Genomic DNA, 25,091 nt, shown 5'->3' with positions numbered 1-25,091 from the left:
AAGGCAGAAGGCAAGTCTTAGCCTGTGTGAACCACGTAGTGGGCTGTATTGGGAAAAGCATTGACCGTTGGATGAGATTCTAAAAGTACATATCTTTCAAGAACAGTTTGGTGACTATTTAGGCATCTTCTGCTCCAGAATCCCCCAAGCAGATACTGAAAGCCATATTGATGCATGTACTATATGTTCCAATATTCATTCTAGAAAATACAGTAATTAATGTGAAAAACATTAAAAATGGCATGCCGGACTACTGAGTCGTCTGCATTTTGTATCATGTGTTTACTGAAATGTGGAAAAGTAGTAATTTTTTTCCAAAATAAAATGAATCTGTTTTCTTTTTCTTTCCTATAGGTTATGTGGGAATAACCTATTTCTGTCCCAGAAATGCTTGTCAAAAAACTGCCCATAGCATAATTTGGCACTGGGAGTTGGTATTTCAGGAATAGCGCTTTTTTTTTTTTTAAGAGCATAGGGCAAACTGCAGATGGCTGGTGTATTGTGATGGCTAGTTAGATGTGACTGGCAATTCTGCACTGTGTGAAGTTGTACTATCAGTTTAACAGTATTTCAGCTATGAATTGATCTCCTTTTTTGGGTAGCTTAGAGTGAGACAGGACTCTGAGCTAAAACACTCTTCAAAATATGCCTGAAATTAGTATTTAAAATGTTTTCAATCCTGTCTGCAAGCAGTGAGTGAGTGTGAGATTTCAGAAACAGACGTCTAAGTTTTTACACCTTGAAGGATGTTCTGTATGTTGTGTAAACATATGGTATTATGACCAATAATGCAGTGATATTTGCAATTACTTGTTTGCTTTAGTCCTTTGCTGGACTTGGTTGTCTTTGTGATGACCTTTACATTGTTTTTAAAATTAGACTTGTGGTATTATCTAATAGTTTATTAAAGTTTGTTCCTTTACGTCTCACTATTTTTTTCAGAATTGCAAAGGCCTGTGCTATTTTAAAGTCTTTAAGCCAGTCAGCTCGATAAGTTTATTTAGCAAACAAGGAAGGAGGATGCTTTTTTGATGTGAGTGCTTTTCCTTCTCACTTGGTGGAAAGGTACATCAAATAATCAAGTGATAGGAAAAAGTACTGCAGTTCAGGAAGGGGAAGTAGATGTTGTTTTGGTTTAACATATTTAATTTTAAAATCAGACGTTTAGCTTTTTGTAGCATTATAACCATTGCAGAACCAGAATGAAATAATTAAAAAATTCCTGTGTGCTGCTAAGACTTTCCGAGCCAGTGGCTGGGGTAGTGCCTAATAGATGGGAATGGAGTTTTCTTACATGGGTGTCTCCAGTTTCTTTTAAATGGTCCATTGAAGATTACAGGTCAGCCCTCACTGCAGCTCTGCAAGGCCACAAGGGGTGACTGCACTCAGTCTGACTTTCAAATAACTTCTCTGAACTCTAATTTCTTGGTTTTATATGTATGGTTTGTTTCAGGCTTTTCAAAATGCATCTGTTGATAAATTCAGGATCAAATGTACCACTGGTGTTAGTCCTTGTGTGTCATTTGCTTCAAATTACGTTCATCTTCATGCCTTTGGATTCTTTGTCATCCCTCGCTTTTCTTCCCAGGCCGCTGTTAATAGCTGTGCTGTTCTGGTAGCAGAGTAGCCCTTCAACTTTTAAACCAGTGGTCTTCACAGTTCTGTAGGAAAGTAGCTGCACAGCACTCAAAAGTTAAATTCTTGTGGAGAAATGTCTGAAGAAAAAAGTTTGGTTCTTCAAAGCAGTGCACTGGTACCTCTTTGATATTGTTGTCCAAAAGATTCCAAGTTTGTGGGTCACATCTCTGTTGTCTCAGAGGCAAAACATTTCAAAGGCGTGCTTTGCTTTTTTTTCTTTAAATGAAATTTTTAAAAAAATATTATTTTACTTTACAAGTGGACTAAAATTTAATACGTGAAAGTTCTTTTCCTTAGTTTAGGTTTTATGGTGAATTATACCATGTCTTTACTCATACAGTCTTCCAAAGTAAAAGTAAAAATACCTAATTTAAGAGAATAGCTTTATCTTTCCTTTCACCTCCACGTAACGGGGCCTTCATTCTCCTCTCTACTCCCCATGCCTTACACCCTTAACTTTGGGGGGGGTTCTAAGGAATACAGAAGTCACTGAAATGCATCCAGCTGCCACAAGACTCTCAAGGAGTAAATAAGCAGTTATAACATGCTTTTCATATCAAGGTGTTGAAAAGCCTAGGAAATCTCCATCTGAGGTTAATGCTTAGTAAGTGCTTCTGGTTCTCTACACAGCTGTGTGTTTCCTTCCCCGTTCTTCATGTCTGAACTGAGGATTTTTATATGGTGCATTTGGTGAAGCCAGAGTTTTTAATTGAGTCTTTCATTCATTGAAGTTGTCCCAAATTTTTCCCTGATAAAACTTGCATTTCAAGACTATGCCCTATTTTTAGAGGCCTGTTTGTATGTGAAAGCTTTCTTTCTAATCAGCCTACTTTACCAACCCAGTAATGCCATAAGCAGTGAATTAATTGTGCAAAGGCAAAGGAGCACTGAAGTGTTGATAGAATCTTCATATTCAATTAGCAGGGAAAGGCACATAAAAAATAAAACAAGAGTATTAATCCCCAGTGAAAGTTTGGTTAAACGTGGCAATTTCCTAATAAATGCGGGAAAGTTTTGCAGGAAAATTGCTTTAAAAATACAATTAAATGGGTTTTGGCACTGTCTGAATGTCGTTAGTATCATAGTATTGCTTGATTGCTGAGCATAAAACTTCACTAATGAAATGATTTTTCACACACACCCCACCCACCTCCCCCCAGGTTTTAGTTCCATTTTTTTCTTTAGTTTTTTAGTCTGAAAGAGCGGGCATAGGAAACCCTGACATCACTTCTAGATTCAGTGACATTAATTAGGTATTGGGGCTTTTGTGAATAAGCAAAGGGGGGTTTGGTTCAGAAAAACTGTGTTTCAAAGTATGCTAGTATTGTCTGATAGAAGTACCTGTTTACCGTGAAGTGTGTGTTTTCTGTTGGATATTTTTCTCAAGTCTTGTTACGGGTCCTAAGAAATGACATCTCGTGGATAAATAACATTTACACTTGAATACGGATTGGTAATACTTGACCTGCAATAATCAATGGAAAACACAGACAGAACCTTCTTAATTTAAAAACAAAAAAAAAGTTGAGGAGGTAGAATTTATAACTACTAGAGACTAAAAAAACCTCTTGTCATAAGCTTGTCAAGTGTTGCAAGCTTTCCTTTAGATCAGTGTGGAATTGATGACACGCGAGTCAGATATGGCCCCAATATAATCTGCATTTAATCTGGAAAAATGCTAACTTCTTTTCTCCAGGTTGATGCCTCTTATTTCATGTGACCTATTTGCTTTCTTCAGCAAGGAAAAGGTTCCCACCACTGCCACAAAATTTCAAGCTTAAATGCTGCTGTGACTGAGTTAATCTATATAGTCTTTAGCGTTAGACATTTTTTTTTTTTAAGGATTTTCCATATGTATGTCAGGTATGTATGAATGTTTTTGTAATCTAAAATACAGCTTCTTGATGATCCAAAAAATTCTGTCGTTAACTTACTGTCATTGTAGTTACTTGGTAAAAATTGTAACTCAGTATTGCCACGCATGCAGGAGTTCACTGTATGCAGTATAGTAATACGGCTGGAACTGCTTTGGCGCGAAGCCCTTCTGGCTTATCCTGTAGTGACCTTCAGTCTTTAGCCTTCCAGCTTTAGTTTAACTTACGCATGCACTGACCTTTGCTATGGAAACGATATAGAAACACAAAAACAACTTGGCTGAGTTTCCCCGGCAGAGCAGTGGGTGGTGTATCCGTGTTGGGTTACAGAGGAGGGTTTCTGGAGGTCAGCACTGACACTGTGCAGTACCTTACTAGTTGTCTGCAGCACCCTGTTTGCCACTCCTGGGAAAGTAGTATAGCTTTTTTTTAAAGTAAAATTAGTAACTTTTTTTTTTTTTTGTAGTGTGCAGCTCTAGGATTGCACATTAATAGAGTAAATGCTGGAAGGTATACTTGAAAATACACTTAGCGCTCAACCAGTAGTTTAAGTTACAGCCTTTCTGCAAGTGACCCATGACTGAATCTTGGGCAGGCTGATCCTGGAGCAATTTATTGTACTGCCTCTTTGGGAAGGGGGGTTCTGCAACACTTGCCTGCAGGCTGTAAAATGCTGTTAATTTAAATACCTACAGTCTGTATAGAGACATTATGTTCTTATTTGTATATATTGTGTGCTCTTTACTGAGGTGAACTAATGGTACAGATACTATGGCTTCATTAGGTATTTGAACAAAATGCAATATCTTTTCTTTCGAGTTAATTATGTAGGTATTTTCATTGAAGAACAATTAGCAATTTTTTTTTACTGACTTAAATGTGTGGGCTGTTCAACATACAGAATTGTGCATAAAGCAGATGAGGTAACAAGAAAGTGTCACCCTGCAGTAAAGAAACGAAGAACAATCAACATTTTTTGAATGGGAACAAAACTGTATTTAAAAAATATGTCTGTTTTAGAATCATAGAATGGTCAGAGTTGGAAGGCACCTTTAAAGATCATCAAGTTCCAACCCCCCTGCCCTGGGCAGGGACACCTCCCACCAGACCAGGTTGCTCCAAGCCCCATCCAGCCTGGCCTTGAACCCCTCCAGGGATGGGGCAGCCACAGCTTCTCTGGGCAGCCTGGGCCAGGCTCTCACCACCCTCACAGCAAAGAATTTCTTTCTGGTATCCAATCTAAATCTTCCCTCTTCCAATTTAAATCTGTTACCCCTTGTCCTGTCACTACACTTCCTGACAAAGAGTCCCTCTCCGGCTCTCAGGTAGGCTCCCTTCAGGTACTGGAAGGCTGCTATGAGGTCTTCCCAGAGCCTTCTCTTCTCCAGGCACTCAGTCTGGAGAAGACTGAACAACCCCAGCTCTCTCAGTCTGTCTTCACAGGAGAGGTGCTCCATCCCTCTGATCATTTTCGTGGCCCTCCTCTGAGCCTGTTCCAACAGGTCCACGTCCTTTCTACGTTGAGGACTCCGGAGCTGGACACAGTATTCCAGGTGGGGTCTCAAGAGCGCAGAGTAGAGGGGTAGAATCACCTCCCACGACCTGTTGGCCACACTTCTTTTGACGCAGCCCAGGATACGGTTGGCTTTCTGGGCTGCCAGTGTGCACTGCCGGCTCGTGTTGAACTTCTCATCCAGCAACACCCCCAAGTCCTTCTCCTCAGGGCTGCTTTCCAGCCATTCTCTGCCCAACCTGTGTTTGTGCCTGGGATTGCCATGTCCCCGGTGCAGGACCCTGCACTTGTTGAACTTCATGTGATTTGCACGAGCCCAGGTCCCTCTGGATGGCATCCCTTCCTTCCAGCGTGTCGACCACACCACCAAGCTTGGTGTCATTGGCAAACTTGCTGAGGGTGCGCTCTATCCCACTGTCCATGTGTCCGACAAAGATGTTAACTAGCACTGGTCCCAGTACCGACCCCTGAGGAACACCACTCGTCACTGGCTGCCATGTGGACATTGAGCCGTTGACCACAACCCTTTGAGTGTGGCCATCCAGCCAGTTCCTTATCCACCAAGTGCTCCATCCATCGAACCCATGACTTTCCAATTTTGAGACCAGGATGTCATGCAGGACAGTGTTTTCCAGGTTTGAAGGTGATTTGGGGTAGTAAGTCTCCTTCATTATTCACAAGACAGGTATTGCATCAATAATGGCAATTCAGGCTTCAAATATCGTCTTTCTTTTGGGGGAGAGATGACAGCATTCCCAGGAAATGGAAGGTAATTCAGTCTCCAGTGAGGACCAAGTGTGGTGGGCAGAAAGTTCTTCTTTGCTTACTACCTAAAGGTTTTGTGTAGGGAGAGACATCCAAGGCTTACTCTCACCAGGATTCTTCATATAGTGGCCCTCAGGACACTTTCATACTCCTCAGCAATTTTCCATTTTACTCTTGCAGAATTTTGCAGAAATGAGTTGTCAGCTCACTTGTTAGACGAGATTTAAGGGGAAAATATTAATTCTGAAGCAGAGCTTTGTATAATAAAGGTGGGGGGGCGTTGGTTGTTTGGGGTTTTTTTATCATGTTGGTTTTGACAATGTCTCTAGGTGCCTCAAAGTTTTAGCTAGCACACAAGGCTGTCTCATTAGCATCTGCAGCCTGGTACGCTTACTGTCTTTTTTTGCTGCTGGAAACACGAGGACACTGTGCAATGTGCTCATTGCTCGTGTAAGACTGATGTTTCCTCCTTACGCAGCCCCCATTACTGTCTGTGATCAGGCCCTGAATTACACTCTACAATGTGGGAGATGGGGTTATGCTCTTCTTCCCACTCCTCCCGTCCCCCCAGCTTGCTTAATCGTCACACTTACTTGCACACATTGGTTATATTTATGACTTTACATTGTTTTTCTTTTATGCTGTTCTCTTTTTATTTTAAACCTTGAATAAATGCAAGAGATCACCTGTAATGCAAAGTACAAATTTACGGAGTCTCTGCTACCTTGCCAATGTGTTACTACTCTGCCTAACCATATATATATATATATATGTGTGTGTGTGTATGTATGTGTGTATGTGTATATATATCAGTACCTTTAACAGGACTTAATTGCAGGCCCTTTACAGGAATTCGTTTGAGACAAAGCTGTAGTGTGAGCATCCAGTTGACATAGTATGGGCAGAGCAAGGGGGAGAAGCCTTGTTGGCTTGTTTGTTTGTTTTGAGACTGGTTCACACTAGCATGGCTTTTAACTATGCATGGAACTGTCAGGGGGTTGTCCTGATGTTATTACAGATCATTTCTAATTATGAAACGCCTTGCTGATACGTTTCTGTATTATAACATGCATTGGTTTCGTCTAAATTATTATAGCAGTGTATTCTGTTGCATTATAATATTTTTCCTTGTAGTTTCCTTGGGGCATTGGATTTCTTATTTGTTTTAATTTAATTTAATATATAAACCAGAAGGAAGGTGACTAAAGGTGGTACTGCTGTGTGGGCTCTTGTTGTGGGGATCTTATTATTTCTTCTGAAGCTGTAGTAACGTAGTTTCAAATTCCTCCTTCGGTACAGCTAATGCAGTGAGACAGTCACCAAGCACACGAGCTTGTATCACAAGAGCATCATACAGAAAATGCACTCGATAACCTATCGATATAGAACTAATCTGTTGGTGGGGTGGCACTTTTTGTCAGGCCTGCCCACCACTTTCCCCTCCCACAACGGGCTTTGCAGAACCCTATGTGCTCCGTAATAGCACATCCGGGTGAACCTTGCTCACAAGTAATGGAGGCAAAACTAGCATTAGACATAGCTTTGAGCAATTCAAATATAGTATATGGCCATTGTAGGCAATACCATCGCAACTGTTGGCATGGGGTGTATTTTGCTTTATGAAATTTAAGCTCCTGCTCTGTGTAGGCTTCTGCAGAGGACAGTTTCTCCACTGCCTGTAGACAGACCAGCTTCGTTATACAATTATGTGCGTACACACACCCCCCCTTCTCTCCCCTATCGCTGGTATCTCTAGAATGGTTGTGTACATGTCCATTGTTAAGGAAAGGGAAGATAGCTCTAATTAGAAATTAGCTTTGTCACAGTGACCCCATTTGGAAGTTACTCAAATTTTTTAATAGGTCTGGCTTGTAATTTATATAATTCCCAGTATTAGAGTGAACGCATTTAACAAACGTCACTTTTAGGCTGTATTCCATTGTGTTAAGATTTAATCTTAACTCTGAGGAAAATGGGTGGTGGAGACACAGTGCTGAGAACTTAGGACAAGATGGCTGCTGTAAATGCTGAACAAATACATGTCCCTAAATATTTTTTTTAAACTCCTAAAATAATTATAGAAAATATTTTAATATTTGTTTGGTTTTTATAAAAATAAATATATATACCTCTCTTTCGGAAATATGTTGGAGTCCTACATCGAGTATAAAAAGGAAGGTATGGGTTTATGTGTTCAATCGATGTAGGTGTCCCTGTGCTCCACTGTCAACGCAACAATAACTAAGAGTAAAGTTTGTTGTGGTCCAGTTGTGTTCCTGTAGTTTACAAGTGAGTTCTGATAGATGAAGGAAGAGAAAACTGTCAATACATTGATGGTCACAGGAGGTTCATTGTCTCCACTGTAACATTTGTAAATGCTTGAATATCACATTTATTGTCATATGAATAATCAAAGTAACTCTGATAATCTAATCTGTCTCCACGCAATGGCTGAGGGGTTTTTGGTTTGGTTTGTTGGGGGGGTTTTGTTGGATTTAGCTCTGTACCAAGAACTCCAGGGAGAACAAAAAGATTTTACATATTTGACAAAACAAAAGCCTGCAAATAGCAGATGTGTGTAATATATAAATGCAAATAAATGACATCATATAAGAAATTAGTTGGAAATATGTGAGTTATAGGATAGGACATTGTATTTGGTAAAAGCTGCCATGACTTCTAAAGATTGCTTGGCTTTTTGTGGCAGATATTTTTCCCTTATTATAATGAGGGTCTGAAGTGGTAAGGATTGTTAAATCCATGAGGAGATGTGACTTTTTGATTTTAAGGTTATGAAGTCGGTTTGTTCTGCTTGCCTGTGCGTGTGTGAATTCTTGATGGTGGCTGGCATCAGGTGGGGAGACAGATGAGAACTCACTGAGTTTAAGGACAGAAACTGGTCTGCGCAACCTCCTTCGTAGTCTATGTACAACGCAGTACAAATGTACTTCACATTTCGTGGTGAAAGTTGAACGGGACTGGCCACTTAAAGGCACCACAGCCAGGAGATGTTGTACGTCTCCTGAGAAAGGTACAAGAAGATCTGAAGACAACAGAATTGAGTATTCTTTGTCTGCAACCGTGAAAAGCAGCACTGTCTTCTCACTGCAGTCATCGTCCAGAGATCTCCCAGCTCAGAAAAGCAATAGAAGCAGTAATTCTGAACAGTTTCCTTTCTTTCCTCTCCATTCACTTAAAATAAAATAAATTAAAAAAAAAAAAAAGTAGTACGGGTATTTTCCCCGAGAGCACTCTCGTAATGCTGTGAGTGTAACAAATTATGTATTCCCTCTATCGAGCTTTTGTGTTCAGCTGCTCAAGAGTTGTATGTTGTTGCTCCATGACAGTTACATGCTGTAGCTTGTAGATTTGCTGCATGTCTCGGGAATTATTTTAGAGTGTATGTGTGTGCTGGGTATGAAGAGGTGAAGAACAAGCCTCAGTTGTTGTTCTGGGTTTATTTGAATAAGCTCAGTTTTATTTGTCTTTGGCGGTCTAGATTTGAGCTTCTGAGGCTTAAGCTCACTGGGCAAGTAGGAAGAACATAAACTACAATTAATGGAGAGGAAGTATGACGATGCTGTTGTATCTAGGTGGATTCATTGAGTATTACATCTTGGACAAAAGCATTCGTATAAGGCTGAAAGCTTTGAGAATGGCTCTTTAGAGTTCCAGACTTCTGTTGGAAACCAAATTTCTGTTCTTGATTGAGAGAGCTCTCATAAAAGTACCAAGACTGGTGTGCGCTGTCACAGCCATCACTTTGCTATAGAAAAGAGGCGTTCGTTTGGTGTATGTAAAACTTGCTGCCAATAGTAGTGAACCAAGACACGCATCTGCAGCGGTGCTCCTCATCCCTGGGGATGGGTGTGCTTTGGGTTTTGTACTGCTGACTGCCCCCGTGGAGTTACTCTGGTAAGTAGGTTAAATTGACATGGGTTTGTTTGGTTTTTAAGTGTTAGCTCTGTAAAGAGCTTGGACAATATTGTGTGACCAAATAACTCTCCCTGGAGACAAAAATATTGACATGACAAAACCACATTTAAAGAATGAGTGTCTGGTCTTCCCTCTGGTTTGAGCATAAGTTGATGCTGAAGTCAATGAAATGTAAATTTGCTGCATTGCTTTTTAGAAATGACATAATTGCAGTGTGCCTCAGCCTGCCCGTTGCGGGAAGGTGGAGGAAGCTTCAGGCCTTATAAGACTTATTTTATAGGCTTCGGATTTAAAATTGCAGTGGCTAAAGGAAACTTGTGTGTTACTATTGGTTAAATTTGTTTCCTTAAATATGTGGGATAGTACATTGCTAACATATTATCATAAAACTAACTTTTTCTTTTAGAATTTATGTATTTTTTTCATGATGTTTCAGTGTGTTTTTGTGCCTAGAACTACCACTGTTAGCCCAAACAACAGGCAGTTTTATGACAACTGAGTGCATTGGTGGGTAGCCTTGTATACCAGAGAAGGAAAGATGCACTAATTAACTTTTATCAAATTTTGTTTTTTAAAACATTTTCTTTGCCAAAAACAAATCTTATTTGATTTTCTGGCTATGAATTATATTTTCTTTATCCTAACATAATACATTTGCATTCACAAAACCTCTTAAGTTTAATAAAACTCACTATTGCATTCCATTAGAGGAAAAACTAAACTTTAAAATGATTTTAGTATTACTAGTAACTAGGTGCATCTTAGTAAAATTGGTAATTTGGCTTTCATTAAAAACAATATCAGAAACATGCCTATAACACAGCATAGCTTTGCTGTAGAAATTCTGTAGATAAAAGTATTCTTTTCTCGTTAAGATTAAAAAGTACTAAAGATATTTTGATATCCGTTTGTTCTGGTAAGTGTCATTGCTGGTACTTGTATTGAGGGACAGATGCCTGTGCTCGGTTTTCTGATTTCAGAAGAGACTGGAGACGTGTGTAATTAAATACTACTCTTGGGCTCTTAAGTCTTTGTACTAGTTGTGTATTTATATTATGGACATACAAACGCAGAAAAAGTCAACTAATATTTTAATATTGCATCTACTTTTTCATCAGCTCCTGGGCTACAGCGAGAAGCCAGTAAACCTACAGATGTTCATTGGAACGGCAGACGATCGCTACTTAAGACCTCATGCATTCTACCAGGTGCACCGGATCACTGGAAAAACAGTTGCAACAGCAAGTCAAGAGATAATAATCGCCAGCACAAAAGTTTTGGAAATACCACTTCTTCCTGAAAATAACATGTCAGCCAGGTACATCACAGCATAAATTAGCTTTTATGTTGGTTTTGAGGTTTTTTTTAATTTGTGCAAGGGTGAAAGAAAAAGCTTGTAGAATAGCATGTTTTCTACAAATATGGCTCATGATTCAGGTAGACACAGCTCTTTAAACACACCAATGTTTTGGTAGCCAGAAGTAAAGGAGCAGAGAGACAAGGCAGCTCGTAAGATTGATGGGGAGATAGATGAGTGCTGCTGGGATTCTGCTTCCCCAGATAATCCATGCATAGGGATGACTCCACAGTTGTAGAATTGCATATGGGTTACTGGCCTCTAGAGGTTTTGTCTTACAAAGACATAAGACTTTTTTTCTATGAAAATACAGTCATACAGATAGTTGTTTGTTTCTTGATTGAATGTGGTGATTTCACTCCTGGTACCTTGGTAGGCCTTTTCCTTTTTTTTTGATTTTTTTTTTTTTTTTTTTTTTCCAGCAGTTGCATTATTCTGGCTTTTCAGGTCTTGCCAGATACAATGTGCTAAATAATAGTTTAATGGTTAGTTATAGCAACAATTAAACTGCTCTGTTCTAGCTGGAGGATCGGTAAATGGAGTAAAGCACAATTGTTTGTTCATGTATCACGCTTGTTTCTTATATGGACTTCTGAAGTGAGCTTGTCGCTTCCTAGTTGCAGACTTCATTCTAGTTCCATTGAATGCTGTGAACCTCTGCTGAGGTGCAGGGTAACACTCCTCACGGGTTTATGTGTACGTCTTACTTGATTAAAGTGTGTGTCTCTCATGGATAACGGATAACTATGTGGAATGGGAGCTGGGATTTGATGGCTACACTTTTGTGTAGCTTTAGGGACTACTTTAGGGACACTTTAATCCCTTCTAAAGCAGAACTGAATACAGGTCTCTTGCTCCTTGTAAATGATGTTTACTATGTTAAATAACTTACGTTGAAGGTTAAACAATGTGCAATAACATGTAATCTTTTAAAGGTTCAAAAAAGAAGCAGCTAGACATTTACAAGCAAAATGTTTCGAGTACTTGTTGCCATTTTTGACACTAGCAGATCTTTTAATCTCAGACAGTTAAAATAACGTAAAATGGGGAAAATTAGAACGCTTTTCATTCTTTAACAAAAGAAAGGCTTACAGAGTATACTTTGGCAATAGTTTGATTCATTTTCTTTCATTTCTCTTCTGATTCATCCACCCTCACCTATCTCCAGTATCGATTGTGCTGGTATTTTGAAACTTCGCAATTCAGATATAGAGCTCCGTAAAGGAGAGACAGATATTGGAAGAAAGAATACCAGAGTGCGACTTGTGTTTCGTGTTCACATCCCACAGCCTAGTGGAAAAGTCTTATCTCTGCAGACTGCTTCCATACCTGTTGAATGCTGTAAGATCGCTTTAACTATACATAATTTATACTCGTGTTTTCTGCATGTGTCAGTAATATTGTCATTCTGACAATATTGTCAGAATCGTATATAACAAGTGTGTGTTAAAAACATTGTGTGTAAAGAGCTAAATTACCAAAAATTAATATATCTTTATTTAAAGGTGGTACTTGCCCAATGGCAGCCTGAAGGTTTTGAGGAAAAACAATGTTTTAGCCTTTAAACCTAATACTGCAGTCACACAGTTAGCAGCTTCAGGAGTTCCTGTGTATGAGCAGAGACAGCTGATATACCTCAGTGAAAATAAATAGCCGTTTTGGGAAGAACTAATACCATTTCAATTACAAGAGTCTATACCATTACTTGTCTTCATACAGTATTATGTAATGAACAGCTGAACTTCCAGAGAGGTCATTTGTTAAATGCTGGCACTAAGGAATCAAAACATGACCTTAAACAATCTGAATTTCTCCTAGAATTCATTTTGTCTATCAAATACTAAAGTAACTTTTAAACCAGTATCCCTAAACTAAAAATTTCATTTGCTGTAACAGTAGAGACTGTTGGGATTCATTGCTTCTTGGTGTTTCTTTTCTATAACTATGTAATTTCAACCTAATTTTGAAAACAAAGATAAATCATACACGAATATGATTTTTATATGTAAATAGACAGTAATTTTAGTTTCACCCCTTATTCTTCAAGTAAGGATCATAAAAGAAATGTCACCTGTGATTAAAATTGTGACTAATACTTTTTCCCTTAATTTTTTTAAAGCTCAGCGATCTGCTCAAGAACTTCCTCAGATTGAGAAGTACAGCATCAATAGCTGCTCAGTAAATGGAGGCCATGAAATGGTAGTGACAGGATCCAATTTTCTTCCAGAATCCAAAATTATATTTTTTGAAAAAGGACAAGGTAAGTGCTATCTTACTCTTTTTTTTTTTTTTTTTTTTTTCTTGAAAACAAATCCAAAAACACTACCTGAGCTTGATTTTTAGGAAGTAAGGATGTTTTTAAAAGAAAAGTCATGAGTAGTAATCTGGAACTTGATCTGTGTGCTGGTTGGCAATTATTAATGAAATAATACTTGTGATTCAGGAAGACAGTTGCAGGCTAGCTAACTGTGAACTGTGTGTATGTGAAAGATGCTGTTGACAGATCATATTCTCCTTTTATTATAAAAAAAATTAAAATGGGAACTAATGGAAATATACTAGTTGGCACTCACGTCATGTTACATCCAATTTAATCATTGCATAGCAAATAACTCGCTCCTAGGTTAATGAAATAAAAGTTAGTTAGAAAACACAACTGATTTTTTTTTCCATATATTTGCATCAGATTTTCTACAGAGGTTACCCTTAGGGATGCATTTCTTAAAATGTCTCAAGATCTAGCTCAGATTTAGTGTGCAGTGCGTGCTCCAGCTGTGTCTGTGCCTGATTTGCATCTGTGAGCAGGGATGGCTGCATGTAAGTAAAATAGCAGCAATAGGCAGTGGTAGGAACAGCTGTGACCTTGTGTGCTTGACAAGCAGGTCAAGTTCTGAATTGCCAAGAAATCAGAAATGTTATAGTCCATTGTATTACATGATTCTCATGCTCTAGAATCCAAGTTCAGCCTTCGAGGCGACACTTAGTCATGGGTGAGAACTGCAGAAGGCTTACCCTTGTGTATTAGCAAAGTAGAGTTGAAAATGCCGTTGGAGGTTTGCATCTCAGTTAAGGTATACTCAGGACATAGTGTTTCCTTCATGCAGTGAAATCTGTAGAAAAGCTTAAGTGCTGGCTACTGATCTCATGAAACCAAACAAATTATACTTTGAGAGGGTAGTAGATTAAATTTTTCAGTCTAATATGTAGGAAATAGAATCTCAAAGCAAGCAAGAAACTTGCAGATTTTGGAGGAATATTTCTAAAACATTTTTGTTTATATGTAATTACAGGTTTTAAAGCTTTTTTTTTTTTGCCCTATACCCATGTTCTTCCTCTCTTCTATCACTTTCATAATGATGCAACTCCATAAAGTAGAGAATTTAACACCAAAAAACCACTATCAAATACTTTTCATTTTTAGTTTACTACAACCAGATATAATGAATGTTTTGCAATTTTTCTTTGCTTTTGTTTTGTATCATATACAGGTGCACGTACACACACACACTCTCAGGTACATACATAGTACTCCAAGATGTTCAGTTACTCAGCATTACTTCTTGTTCTGGAGCTCTTCTGGATATACATGCCGATCTTAATACTTCTTATTTAGACTAAACGCAGGAAAAACAGTTGAAAATTTAGGACTAAGCTGTCTTTAATACACAGAGTTCCTTTTCTTCCTTAATTGTCCCTTTAATATAGAGAGCATAAAATTTGAACAAGTTAAATTATCATTGCTGTGACTTGAGTATCTGATTTGAACTTTTGGGAAAACAGTAGCAAAAGTAGATCATAAAATAAGTTTGCAACCAAGTCCAATTCTTCTACACCTTCTTATTTCCTTAATTATTTAAGTAAAAGAATTGGGGGGGGAAGGGGGGGTTTAGCAAATACAGCATAAGGGGGGGGGTATGTAATACTGTATCCTGACACACCAGTTGAAGGCATTTAAAGCACTGCTGTAGACAGCAGGTTCCCTGAGAGCCTGTACAAAACCCGCAGCAGAGAGAAGCCAGTGTTAAAGGAAGGACAGTGGGTTACGCTGGGTCAGAGCAGAGAGAGGTTCCCCCAGGGGGACTTCCTTCCCTCCCGACAAACAACTTCCCGGTACTTGAGCTCCGGGGTCTTTCGGTTCAGGGGAGGTGTTTGTGTTAAAAGTGTAACGTGTGGGTATGTGCATGAAGATATGGCATATGTTATCTCTCACGTGCTGACTTAGAGGTTAAGTCATCAGCATGTTTGTTTGAATAATCACAAGTGTTAGTAGTAATTTAACTTACCTTTCAAAAATGTTTTTAGAAAAATGGGGAAAACATCCCTCAGTGCACTCAGAGTCTACACCGCCTCCTCTGGAATGAATCCAGCTGGACGGCATCAGCAGGTTCCCTTAAAATGCTGAACCCTGCCCAACACACAGCTTACTGACAATGCAGTGTTGAAACTCCTAAAGCATCCCTATGCTTTACACTTTGTTTACAGTATATCTCTGGCAGTTGACTGGCCTCTTTATGACTGAAAATAAATGCAGTTTAATATTAAGTATTTGTGTGTGTTTAAGATTGTTTAAGAGTTTTATGAAATGCTTTTTGCTTGAATTATTTGTGAATTTCTCTCAACAGATGGACGACCTCAGTGGGAGGTAGAAGGGAAGATAATTAGGGAAAAGTGTCAAGGGGTGAGAAACAATTTTTCTGACTCTAGAAAGCTTTCTGTTTTAAAATGAGAAACTAGACCTCTTCATTGTTGTTCTGAAATTTAGACTTCATTTAGTAAAGTAAGTAGGTCATTGGCTGATTCAGGCAGACTACTGGAGACTTCTAAATTGGCTTAATACTATAAAGTAGCCATTAAGATGATGCTCTGAAGAAACTGAAAATGCTTGTTGTGAAAGCAATGAACAAATAAATCAAAAATTGAGAAGAGAAAACTGGAGACAATTTTGCTAAGTTGAGAAATGATTTCCAGTAAGTTAAAATTTTTTCTTAAAAGCTTAATGATCCAAAATGCAATTCTTTGACTACTGGAGGGGTTTTTTTATGCTCTGGCAGATAAACCAAGCATCCTTTAAATGATGTGTCTATTTAATTAAAAGCATTACCTTCAGGACACTTGTGTTGGGAAAAAAAAAAAAAAAATCAAAAGTTTGCTTATAGTACTTTTTTTTACTATGTAATATGCATAAACTTGAAGTTTACCAATTTTAAAATATCGGTTTCCTTTAGTTTTGCAATAAGTGGTTTAGTTTTTCTGTAATTAACAATATTGTCATTTGCATTTGATATGTAAAACTTTGTTTCGATTTTCATATAGGCAAACATCATACTTGAAGTTCCTCCATACCATAACAAAACCATTACAGCTGCAGTTCAGGTGCAGTTTTATCTCTGCAATGGCAAGAGGAAAAAAAGCCAGTCTCAACGTTTTACTTATACACCAGGTATTATATTTTAAAAAACAAATTTAAAAGTTGCATTTTATTTTGTTTTTTAAAGTAGACATTTGAAAGTAATTCAAACAGTCTTGTACCTTTAACAGGTAGGTAACAGTAGCTTTGAATTGTTCGTAAAACAACTTAAGCTTGTCTAATTAAAAAGCTGAAGTTTAGAGTAATAAGCTACAGCGCTATGATTACAGTGAGGTATTTCTTTGTTACACTTTTTACAGAATAATTTGCATTCTACTTTTCTTTGAGAATGATGGTGATTCTCAGAAGCTGATCTTCTAAATAACCCTAGTGATGACACGGAGGATAGTGAGATCATAGAAGAGCAGGCTGTACGGATTTTCCCCCTCTCAAATGTCAAAAAAACCCAGGTTTAGAAACAAGAAAGATTAAAAAAAATATATCTTTTCCCCCTGCTCCGGACACATTGCAGCACGTTGAGCGAAGACAGTTTGTAATTCAGCCAGAAGCAAAAACTGTACAGTTAACTGTACACATAGTTAAAACATCTTAACCCCTTCCCTTTGGTATGAGGCAGTGGTTACCACTGGGTACGCAACGCCTGCTCCTTTGCCTGCCTCTTGCTTTCTTTTCTTTTAAGAAATCTGTACCCATTTAGAGTAGTCGGAAATCACAAGGTTCCAGTGATGGTGCTAGACCCTTTAGTACTGTTTGGAGGACTAGAAGTCAGGTATCTGAAGGAATCTTTAAAGTCAGATACAGATATTAATATAAACTTCTTAACAGTAATGTGTGTGCTGACAAAGCCAACTGCCATTAGTTTATACTATTTAAAGTCAGTTTTGTTCACTTGTGCTCTAAAATTACCAACTTCGTACCTTTGTGCACAATCTCAGCAGTTACCTGGGTATTTGGTACACTAAGTATGCATTAATTGTGTTACCAGATCTATGTGGTATTTTTCAACCATTCCTAAGAATATGATAGCTACAATACACATCTTAAACTATATTTTTGTTTGAAAAATCCATATTTAAATTATGTAAATGGTGGTATGAAGTAATCTCACTGCTTAAATAAGAAGCAAATTTAATTATAACTGCAGCTGTTATTGCACAAGTATTTTAAAGTCCATTTTATCTGTAAATATATATAGCAGTGTATTGTGTATTTAACAGTGTATTGTACAAAGTAATAATTGAGCAGTTAAAAGCATTAGCGTTTTCTGCTCTTTGTACTTAAAATCAGTATCTTCTCAGGAGCCTACCAGTAGCTTGAAAAAAAAAAAAAAATCCTGTAACTGAAAGTGCGTCAGTTTGTAAGTGTCTGTGTTATCAGAACAGTTGTTACCATCATGGAAATTGGGGGATATGCTGGAAGAGTGGCTCTAACTAAAACAACAGGCACTACTCAAAACTAGCATAACCGTGTTGCCAAAGTTCAGCTGTCACCTTGATCGGAGTCTAAGGGAAGCCTGAAGCCAGCTAAAACACTAATTCCTCATTTCCCAGTGCCCTATACTGAACTCTTGTCAGCCTATTTCCAGGGGAGCCCAGGAGCAGCCCTTGTCCCCACCCCCACGATGAGCTGTGTCCTGTAGATGTGCTGGACTTTTCTCTGGCTGCAGTGCAAATGTCTTTAAAAACATACATTGCATAGGAGGGTATTTTAGAAGGGAAGGTAGTTGCCGTTGAACACTTGCTAGGGGAATTCTTCTAGCTTTTAAGGGTTATAAAAAGGCATAAGGTATAAAAAAGCAAAAGCAGAGCAAAAGAAGTGGAATTAGAGCAAGGACATTAACCATACTGTTGTGGCTGTTAAACAGCAATTAGTGTGTTATTTATCACAGTCTACAAATGGGTTGGAATTGTAATAGCGTTTTACTTTTTCTAGTTATAATGAAGCAAGAGCACAGAGATGAGGTGGATTTATCTGCTGTTCCGTCTTTGGCCCTGCCTCACACAAGCAATGTCCAGGGCCTGCATTCCATCCGAACTCAATTGCCTTCACCAGAGCAAGGGCATCCACATGACAATTTACTGTCTACATCACCCAGGAGCCTTGTGTGTCCAGTTCAAACACCATATACAGCAATGGTGACCTCAGCTGTATCCCACCTCCCACATATGCAAGGTAGAAACCTTAGTCCAAGTGAAGAGTGTCATGTTTTGCCTCCTGCTGTGGTTCAGTCTTTTCAGGTAACATCAGCACCTCCTGTGAGACCTTCTTACCAGCCTATGCAGTCTAATGATGTATACAACGGACAGTCTGGTCTTCCTATGAACTCTGCCTCCAGCCAAGGATTTGATACTATTTCCTTTCAGCAGGACACAGCTGTACCTCATTTGATAAATCTTAGCTGCCAAGCTCTACCACCAATGCAGTTTCATTCTTCAAATCCAGGTTCTGTGTCAACGTCAAGTACAGCAGGGCACCCGCTAGCACACCCAGCTCATTCAGGACAGTCGTCTTCTCACCTACCATCGATGGGATACCACTGCCCGAGCACTGGGCAGGGCTCCATCCCTTCTGCAATGAGGCCGTCCCTTGGGCAGTCTTCTCCCCAGCTGCAGCAAGTCCCATACCATTCTACAAACCCAGCATCCGCTTCATCCCCATCCCCGACAGCCTCCCACCCTTTGGTCCATTCACCGCTCTCTGGACCTTCTTCTCCTCAGCTACAACCTATGCCTTATCAATCTCCTAGCTCAGGACCTGCCGCATCTCCCCCGCCAGCCACTGCGAGTCACTCGGGCCAGCACTCCCCTCAAGCACACAGTCCGGCACTGGGAGGTCTTAACGCGGCGCCATCCCTGGTGCACCACGCCGTGTGCGATTCATCTCCATTCTCACCAGATGGGGCAGCTATTAACATTAAACCAGAACCTGAAGATCGAGAACTGAATTTTCAAACAATAGGACTACAAGACATCACACTAGATGATGGTAAGTAGATATAATATTTTAATACTGGGATATAATCTACATTAAACTACAAAGTGGGTGTGGGAGGGTTGTTTCGTTTTGTTTAGAACGCACTCCTTTTCGCAGAAGTAAATTTGTATCATCAAAATGAACTTATATTTTTGTGTCGAAAGCAGTGGCTTATTTAAAACTAATGATTATCAGCTGTAAATTTGTAGTCACAAAGTTCAAGTACTTTAATTTGCCCATAGACTTTGCTTTTGTCATAAATCAGGGCTTGAGAATGAACGCCTGCACACTGACACATTATATATAAAGGAATTGATTCCGATTGTCTTGTTGGTATGTCTCAGAGAAAGTCCTAGTAGTATATCTAAGTTGCATAAATGTAGTTTGGAGTCTTGTTTCTTGGAGTTTTCCCAGTTCTGACGGGCAGGCAGTTGTTTGAAGACAGATGCAATGAAGACATGCATTTTGGCACTGCCTTAGTCGCTTCACAGACATTCTGTAGGTCTGCTGTCAGCAGTCAGCACCTCTGCTCACAGTAGCTGTTTGCCTTCTCCTTCCCACTCTGGCTACCTTTTTCAGAAATTCACTTGTTTATCATAAACCGAACCAGGGCATTCTATTGTTAAAGGCCAGGCTATAAAGTTCTCTAGATACTTGGACAGTGTTAATTTACAAAACTTGTCTAAGCAAGTGAAAAGAAAGAGCTCTCAGGTCCTAAGCGAGTACTGGAGACATAGATGCAAAGCATCTTAAAGAACGTCATGGTAATAAGACTGGAAGAACAGAAGGCCTGGCCTTAAAAGGCGTGTAAAAGGTGTTTGATACTGATGATGGGAACCTTACTCTCTCTTTTCCACCATTGCCTTAAATGTTGTGGGTTTTTGGAGTTTTTTTTAATCATTGCTAGTAATTACTTATTTGTATCAGCAGCAGTGTAAAGACTTAAGTGTAGGCCATGTGTTAAATACCCACGGCAGTCCCAGTTCCTTGCACAAATGGAGCTTTGCTGTTGTTACCTCCAGTCAGGAGTAAGAAACGTGAGTAAGAAATGCCTTTAAAGACACAGCATACTAGGAAGAAAATGAGAGAAACTGATGCTATGAGTGGGCTTTCAGTTAAATGGCCACCCTAATTAAACAAAGCTCTCTTTTTAGAAGCACTGTTTATCAGTGAACTTACCATTATTTAGAAAGGAAGGAAGAGACTGATTCTATCAAGGACTTGCTGAGGGGAGGAGAGCAAGGCTCTAAACCAGAACGCAACCCAAAAAAAGTAGCATTTTCTACTTCTGTACTAGAGGAGTGAGGAACAAATTGAATGTTTCAAGAAGTGTCATGGTAGCACCTCCCTTTTTCTCATCCTTCTCTCCACAATCACAAAAAAAGATGTAGAAATTAATAAAATACAACTAAATACTGTAGTTAAGCTTTTCACAATATAAGCAGAAGTGTTTAGCATTTAGGAGCACCTTGGCAGTGTGTTTATACCTGTTCAGAAATTTTGGTGAATGCACAGTAAAAAGAAAGCAAATTTTTTTCCCCTGTATTGCAAATATTTGTTGCTTTTAGAAACTGTTTCCATTGCTTAACGCAGTGAAATTACTGAGTGGTTTCTGTGCCGACAGACATGGAATCACAGAAAAAGGTGCAAGAGCCACACTTAAGGAGTGGCCACTTGCTAATAGTTTAGGGAAGTATACATATATCTATAAATATGCATATATATCAATATCCATATGAATCAAATGGCCACGGCTTTATTAATTTCTGTTTTTAAATAAAGCTTGCTATAGAAGTATAAAGAAGCTGTGAAAACAGGCGATTGAACTATACACTTCCTATATGAAAAACTGGACGTGGTTTTAAGTGCTAGACTAGCACTTGGCAGGAGCAATCCGTTTGCAGGCGCAGAGCTTACCTTCGTTCGGTTTCACTCGCAGCACTGCCATTCGATGGTCGCTTGGGGGGTTGGGCTCACTTGGGGTTTTTTTTTCATTTCTGAACTGCAAATACAAATCAGATGTCTGGCCTGAAACCTGCTGTTCCAAAAATTTTGAAGGGCGTAGTGACAAGAAACAAGCTGCTCAATTCTCTCAACATGAGTAAATACTTCCTCTGCTTAATCAGCTTTAAATAAAAAAACATGTTTAGACAGGAATGCTTTTTTTATAATGTATCTAATATATTACTGTGGTTTAAAAAAAAAAAATTCAAAATTTTTCTTTTGTGTATAATCGAATTTTAGTGTCCATACAAGCAGAGCTAGACACAAATAGCAAATCAGTTCTTCTACATTAATGTTATAACAATTAAGGAAAAATATCCAAACATAATTGTATACATAAATGAATGTTGATACAGTGTGTTCTCCCAGCTAATATATCAAACCTGAGAGCTATATTTAGTTGGAAAATAGGTTTTTAAGGCTTACCAATTAAGGCGAATAAACCTCTCAAAATAAAACACTAAGGCAAAGCCAATTGAAAATTTTATAAATCATGTCTGGATTATTAACTTTAAATAATTTAAGACAGTAGTTTTTTAAAAAGTAAACAAAAAACTCAAAAAACCATGACAGCATAAATGATCTTCTTTTAAGTAATGTGCACTGTTTCAAAATGAGCATAGTAGCTATTTTCTTTGCCAAGAAAACACAATATTTTAAGACCTTTTAACTAAATTTTGAGTGTAGTATGGAAGTGCTACCTCATGAAAAAATTAGTCCCAGAACTACTAAGCTGTTTAGCTTAATAGAGTAGGATTTAAAATTATTTTAAAAACAAACAACAACAACAAAAACCCAAACAAACAAAAAAAATCCCCACCCCACCTACAATCTGGATAGTAGTTACATAAATTCCTTTAAGCAAGACTCCTAAAAAGTGCATCTTACCGCCTCTTCAGCCAACGTTCAGGCTTTTCTTCAAAAAAAAAAAACCACCCTAAATCCAGTCCTTAATTCAAAACTACAAAGCTGCTTCATCCATCAGTGCTCAAGCCAAGAGCATCTGGGTTAGTCTTGATCCAGCATCTCCTGGAAGGTGTAACACATCTGGATTCACCATTCATAGCTTCTCTGCAAAGTCAGTTCTGCTTGTCAGTCACCAGAACGCAGTATCTTTCTAAATGTTGCTGTATTCCTTTGCCCTTTCCCAGTTAGAGCAAGCTGGGCCCTGTTCAGACGAGGAGTGAAAAAGGGTTACACAGTTTAAAGGCAGATCCTGTACCTGGCTGCAGAATGTACGCTTCCACCCACCCCCTTCTTCTTTTTACCTGCTGAAGTCTGTGTGGCTCTTTGCTTTCTTGTTTTTCAACAGGATCTAATTGACGTCTTTAGGCTTTTCTAACCTCCACCTTGAATTTGCTGGGTTTTGGCTTCCCCTCTTCCCATCCTTGCTTCCTGCAGGAAAGACTTTCTAATTCACTTGAAGAAACAAGAGATCTAAATGCGTGAGGACACCTAGATATGAAATTCAAATGAGACCACAGAAAACATTTCAAACATAACACAATTTTGAATTTGTACTTACATGCTGCTACTTAAAAGGTGTTCTGAAAAACAGTGCTCTTTACTGCCTAGGTCTTTGCAATAGTCACATCTGCACAAACTGGTAAGCTTTTGGACTGGAACTACGTAAACACAGCTTCTTACTCTTTATTTTGTCCCCTCTGCTTTTCCTCCCCTGACCCCAGTACGTTGGGCTTTCTTTTCCCCTTAACATCTTTTAGCAAGTCTGCCCTCTGCCCGGCTCCCTGGGCTAATGTTTCCCTCTAGAGACAGTGGAATATTTAGGGTTGCAAATAGGTATAAAAGGGGCAGCTGAAACGACAAACAGGCAGTCCGTCCTTTCTGTCCTTTCCCACGTCCCTCATCCATAGTGGGCTCTGTTGTACACTCATCTAATAAAGGTCCCATTTTTCCCCACTTCAAGAAAAGCTTGTCAAAGTTAGACTCGATCTAGTTATATGCTGAGGCCTTGTTAATTTTTTTTCCCCAACTCCGTTTTTAAAAAGTACTCCTAGTGTGGTGATTCACCTATCCCATTGTCGAGTTTTCGGTTTAAATCTATTCTAATACTGTTGATCTCAAATTTAATCTCTTGTGGTTTGCAGTTTAGGACTGAGTTTACCTTGGATTTCATGGCTTTCTACAGTGATGAGATTTCTAACGATTTTTAAGGTGTTATGTGAGGCTGTATTCAGCAAACCAGGATGACCTTCTACTAATCCTCTTACATTTTGTTACTCATTGCATCTCGATTACATAAAGCTGGAGATTAGAAAATCCAGTATGTGGATTTACTATAAATCATAACTAGAAATCCTCTAACCATTCTGTGTACATAAAGCAATAAGTCTGCTTTGTCAGACACATTACACATAGAATTCTAAGCCATTTGCATTTATTCATTTTAATAGTACTGTGATCACTCTCTAGTTGATAAATTTTCTTGCTGGGGAACTCAGAGATCATTCTGATCTTTGCTAGAAAATTTGCACGTCTTTTACAGTTAGCTTTGTACTGTAGCTTCACCTTAATTTCTGGAGAAAGACAATAGTAGCTACTAAGATAGTATTGGAGAATGACTGTATTTCTCTATATATTCAAAATACATGCATTAACATGACATTCTTAATTAAGGCAGCGTCCTGCCAAACAAAGTATTGAAGCTCTACAGAAACACAAAGTTCCGAGTGCTAGGGTCTAGCTTAGCGCGGAGGAGAGCAGCTCAAAAACCTGTCGTCTTGCTGGTGTAACTCCAACTTGAGATGTTGTTGAGATGCATGTCTCAAAGTCAAGCACAGAGTGAAATGCCGCATCTTGCAGCCTCCCTGAGGCGGGCGTGTGTGACGGGAATCCAGCCTACATCATACACAAACTCTCAGAATATTCCTGTTCATAAAAGGCATTCCAAGAGTTACACTGGTATAAATTGGTTAGTAAGGTTGTGTTCAAACGCCTCCTTTCTTAGTATTCTGTATATTTAATATATATTGTCAAGCAGTATGGAGATAGCAATAAAAAGCAGTTTACAGTTCTAATTCTTCTCATAAAGGATTCCTGTAGTCAGATGTTGAGGTTGGGTAAGGTGATAAGGCAGAACCTGAAATGTATTAGAAGAGAATGTGAATCTACTTTTAGAAATAGGTAAGTGTTACAAATGAAATGGAGAAAGACGCAGACTGAGCAGTAGATCAAAAGGAAAAGGCTGAAACAGTGAGGAAAGGCGAAGAGAATGTTAGCCATCTGGGGTTGTCAACCGTTAAAGGATGCTATGACCATATCTTCACTGTGTTCATAAAATGTGTGCCAGCAAGGCATCTATTGGGAAGAGCAGGTATGGACTGCTGCTATGTAAAGAACTTCAGATAAATCCTCAGCCAATGTATGAAACTTCTGTTTGCCTCCGAGAGCCACAGAATACCTTGTAACTAATTCAAAGGAAGCTCAACTAGTCGTACAGCCACAAGAAGATTCCCGTTTAAGAGTTAGAAGAGGTTAGAAACTTACTCTGTGAATGCAAGCGGCACGTCTACATCCCGGTGCAGATGCTCACAGCAGGAGTTAAGCACACCCTTGTGACACCAGCAAAAATATGCTTAGACACTTTCACACTGTTTTCCACTGCGCAGCATGTGTCCTACAGCTCCAAGGTTCACGCTTAAT

The 25,091-nt window shown here is 38.9% G+C and overlaps 1 protein-coding gene across 2 annotated transcripts in view; it reads left to right on the top strand.

Annotated features, from left to right (window-relative positions):
- Positions 1 to 25,091, top strand: part of NFATC3 (nuclear factor of activated T cells 3) — a 76,786-nt gene that overhangs the window by 35,309 nt on the left and 16,386 nt on the right. For both annotated transcript variants that reach the window (XM_074157821.1, XM_074157820.1), the window contains exons 4-9: positions 10,845 to 11,044; positions 12,252 to 12,424; positions 13,203 to 13,343; positions 15,706 to 15,761; positions 16,397 to 16,523; positions 18,384 to 19,436. In XM_074157821.1, coding sequence (XP_074013922.1) covers positions 10,845 to 11,044; positions 12,252 to 12,424; positions 13,203 to 13,343; positions 15,706 to 15,761; positions 16,397 to 16,523; positions 18,384 to 19,436 — 1,750 coding nt within the window. The remainder of the gene's footprint in view (positions 1 to 10,844; positions 11,045 to 12,251; positions 12,425 to 13,202; positions 13,344 to 15,705; positions 15,762 to 16,396; positions 16,524 to 18,383; positions 19,437 to 25,091) is intronic.

The sequence above is a fragment of the Numenius arquata genome, chromosome 13 (assembly GCF_964106895.1).
Source record: "Numenius arquata chromosome 13, bNumArq3.hap1.1, whole genome shotgun sequence".
In the NCBI taxonomy this organism is placed as follows: Eukaryota; Metazoa; Chordata; class Aves; order Charadriiformes; family Scolopacidae; genus Numenius; species Numenius arquata.
The sequence above is the reverse complement of the archived record's forward strand: the minus strand, read 5'-3'. Positions and strand labels throughout refer to the sequence as shown.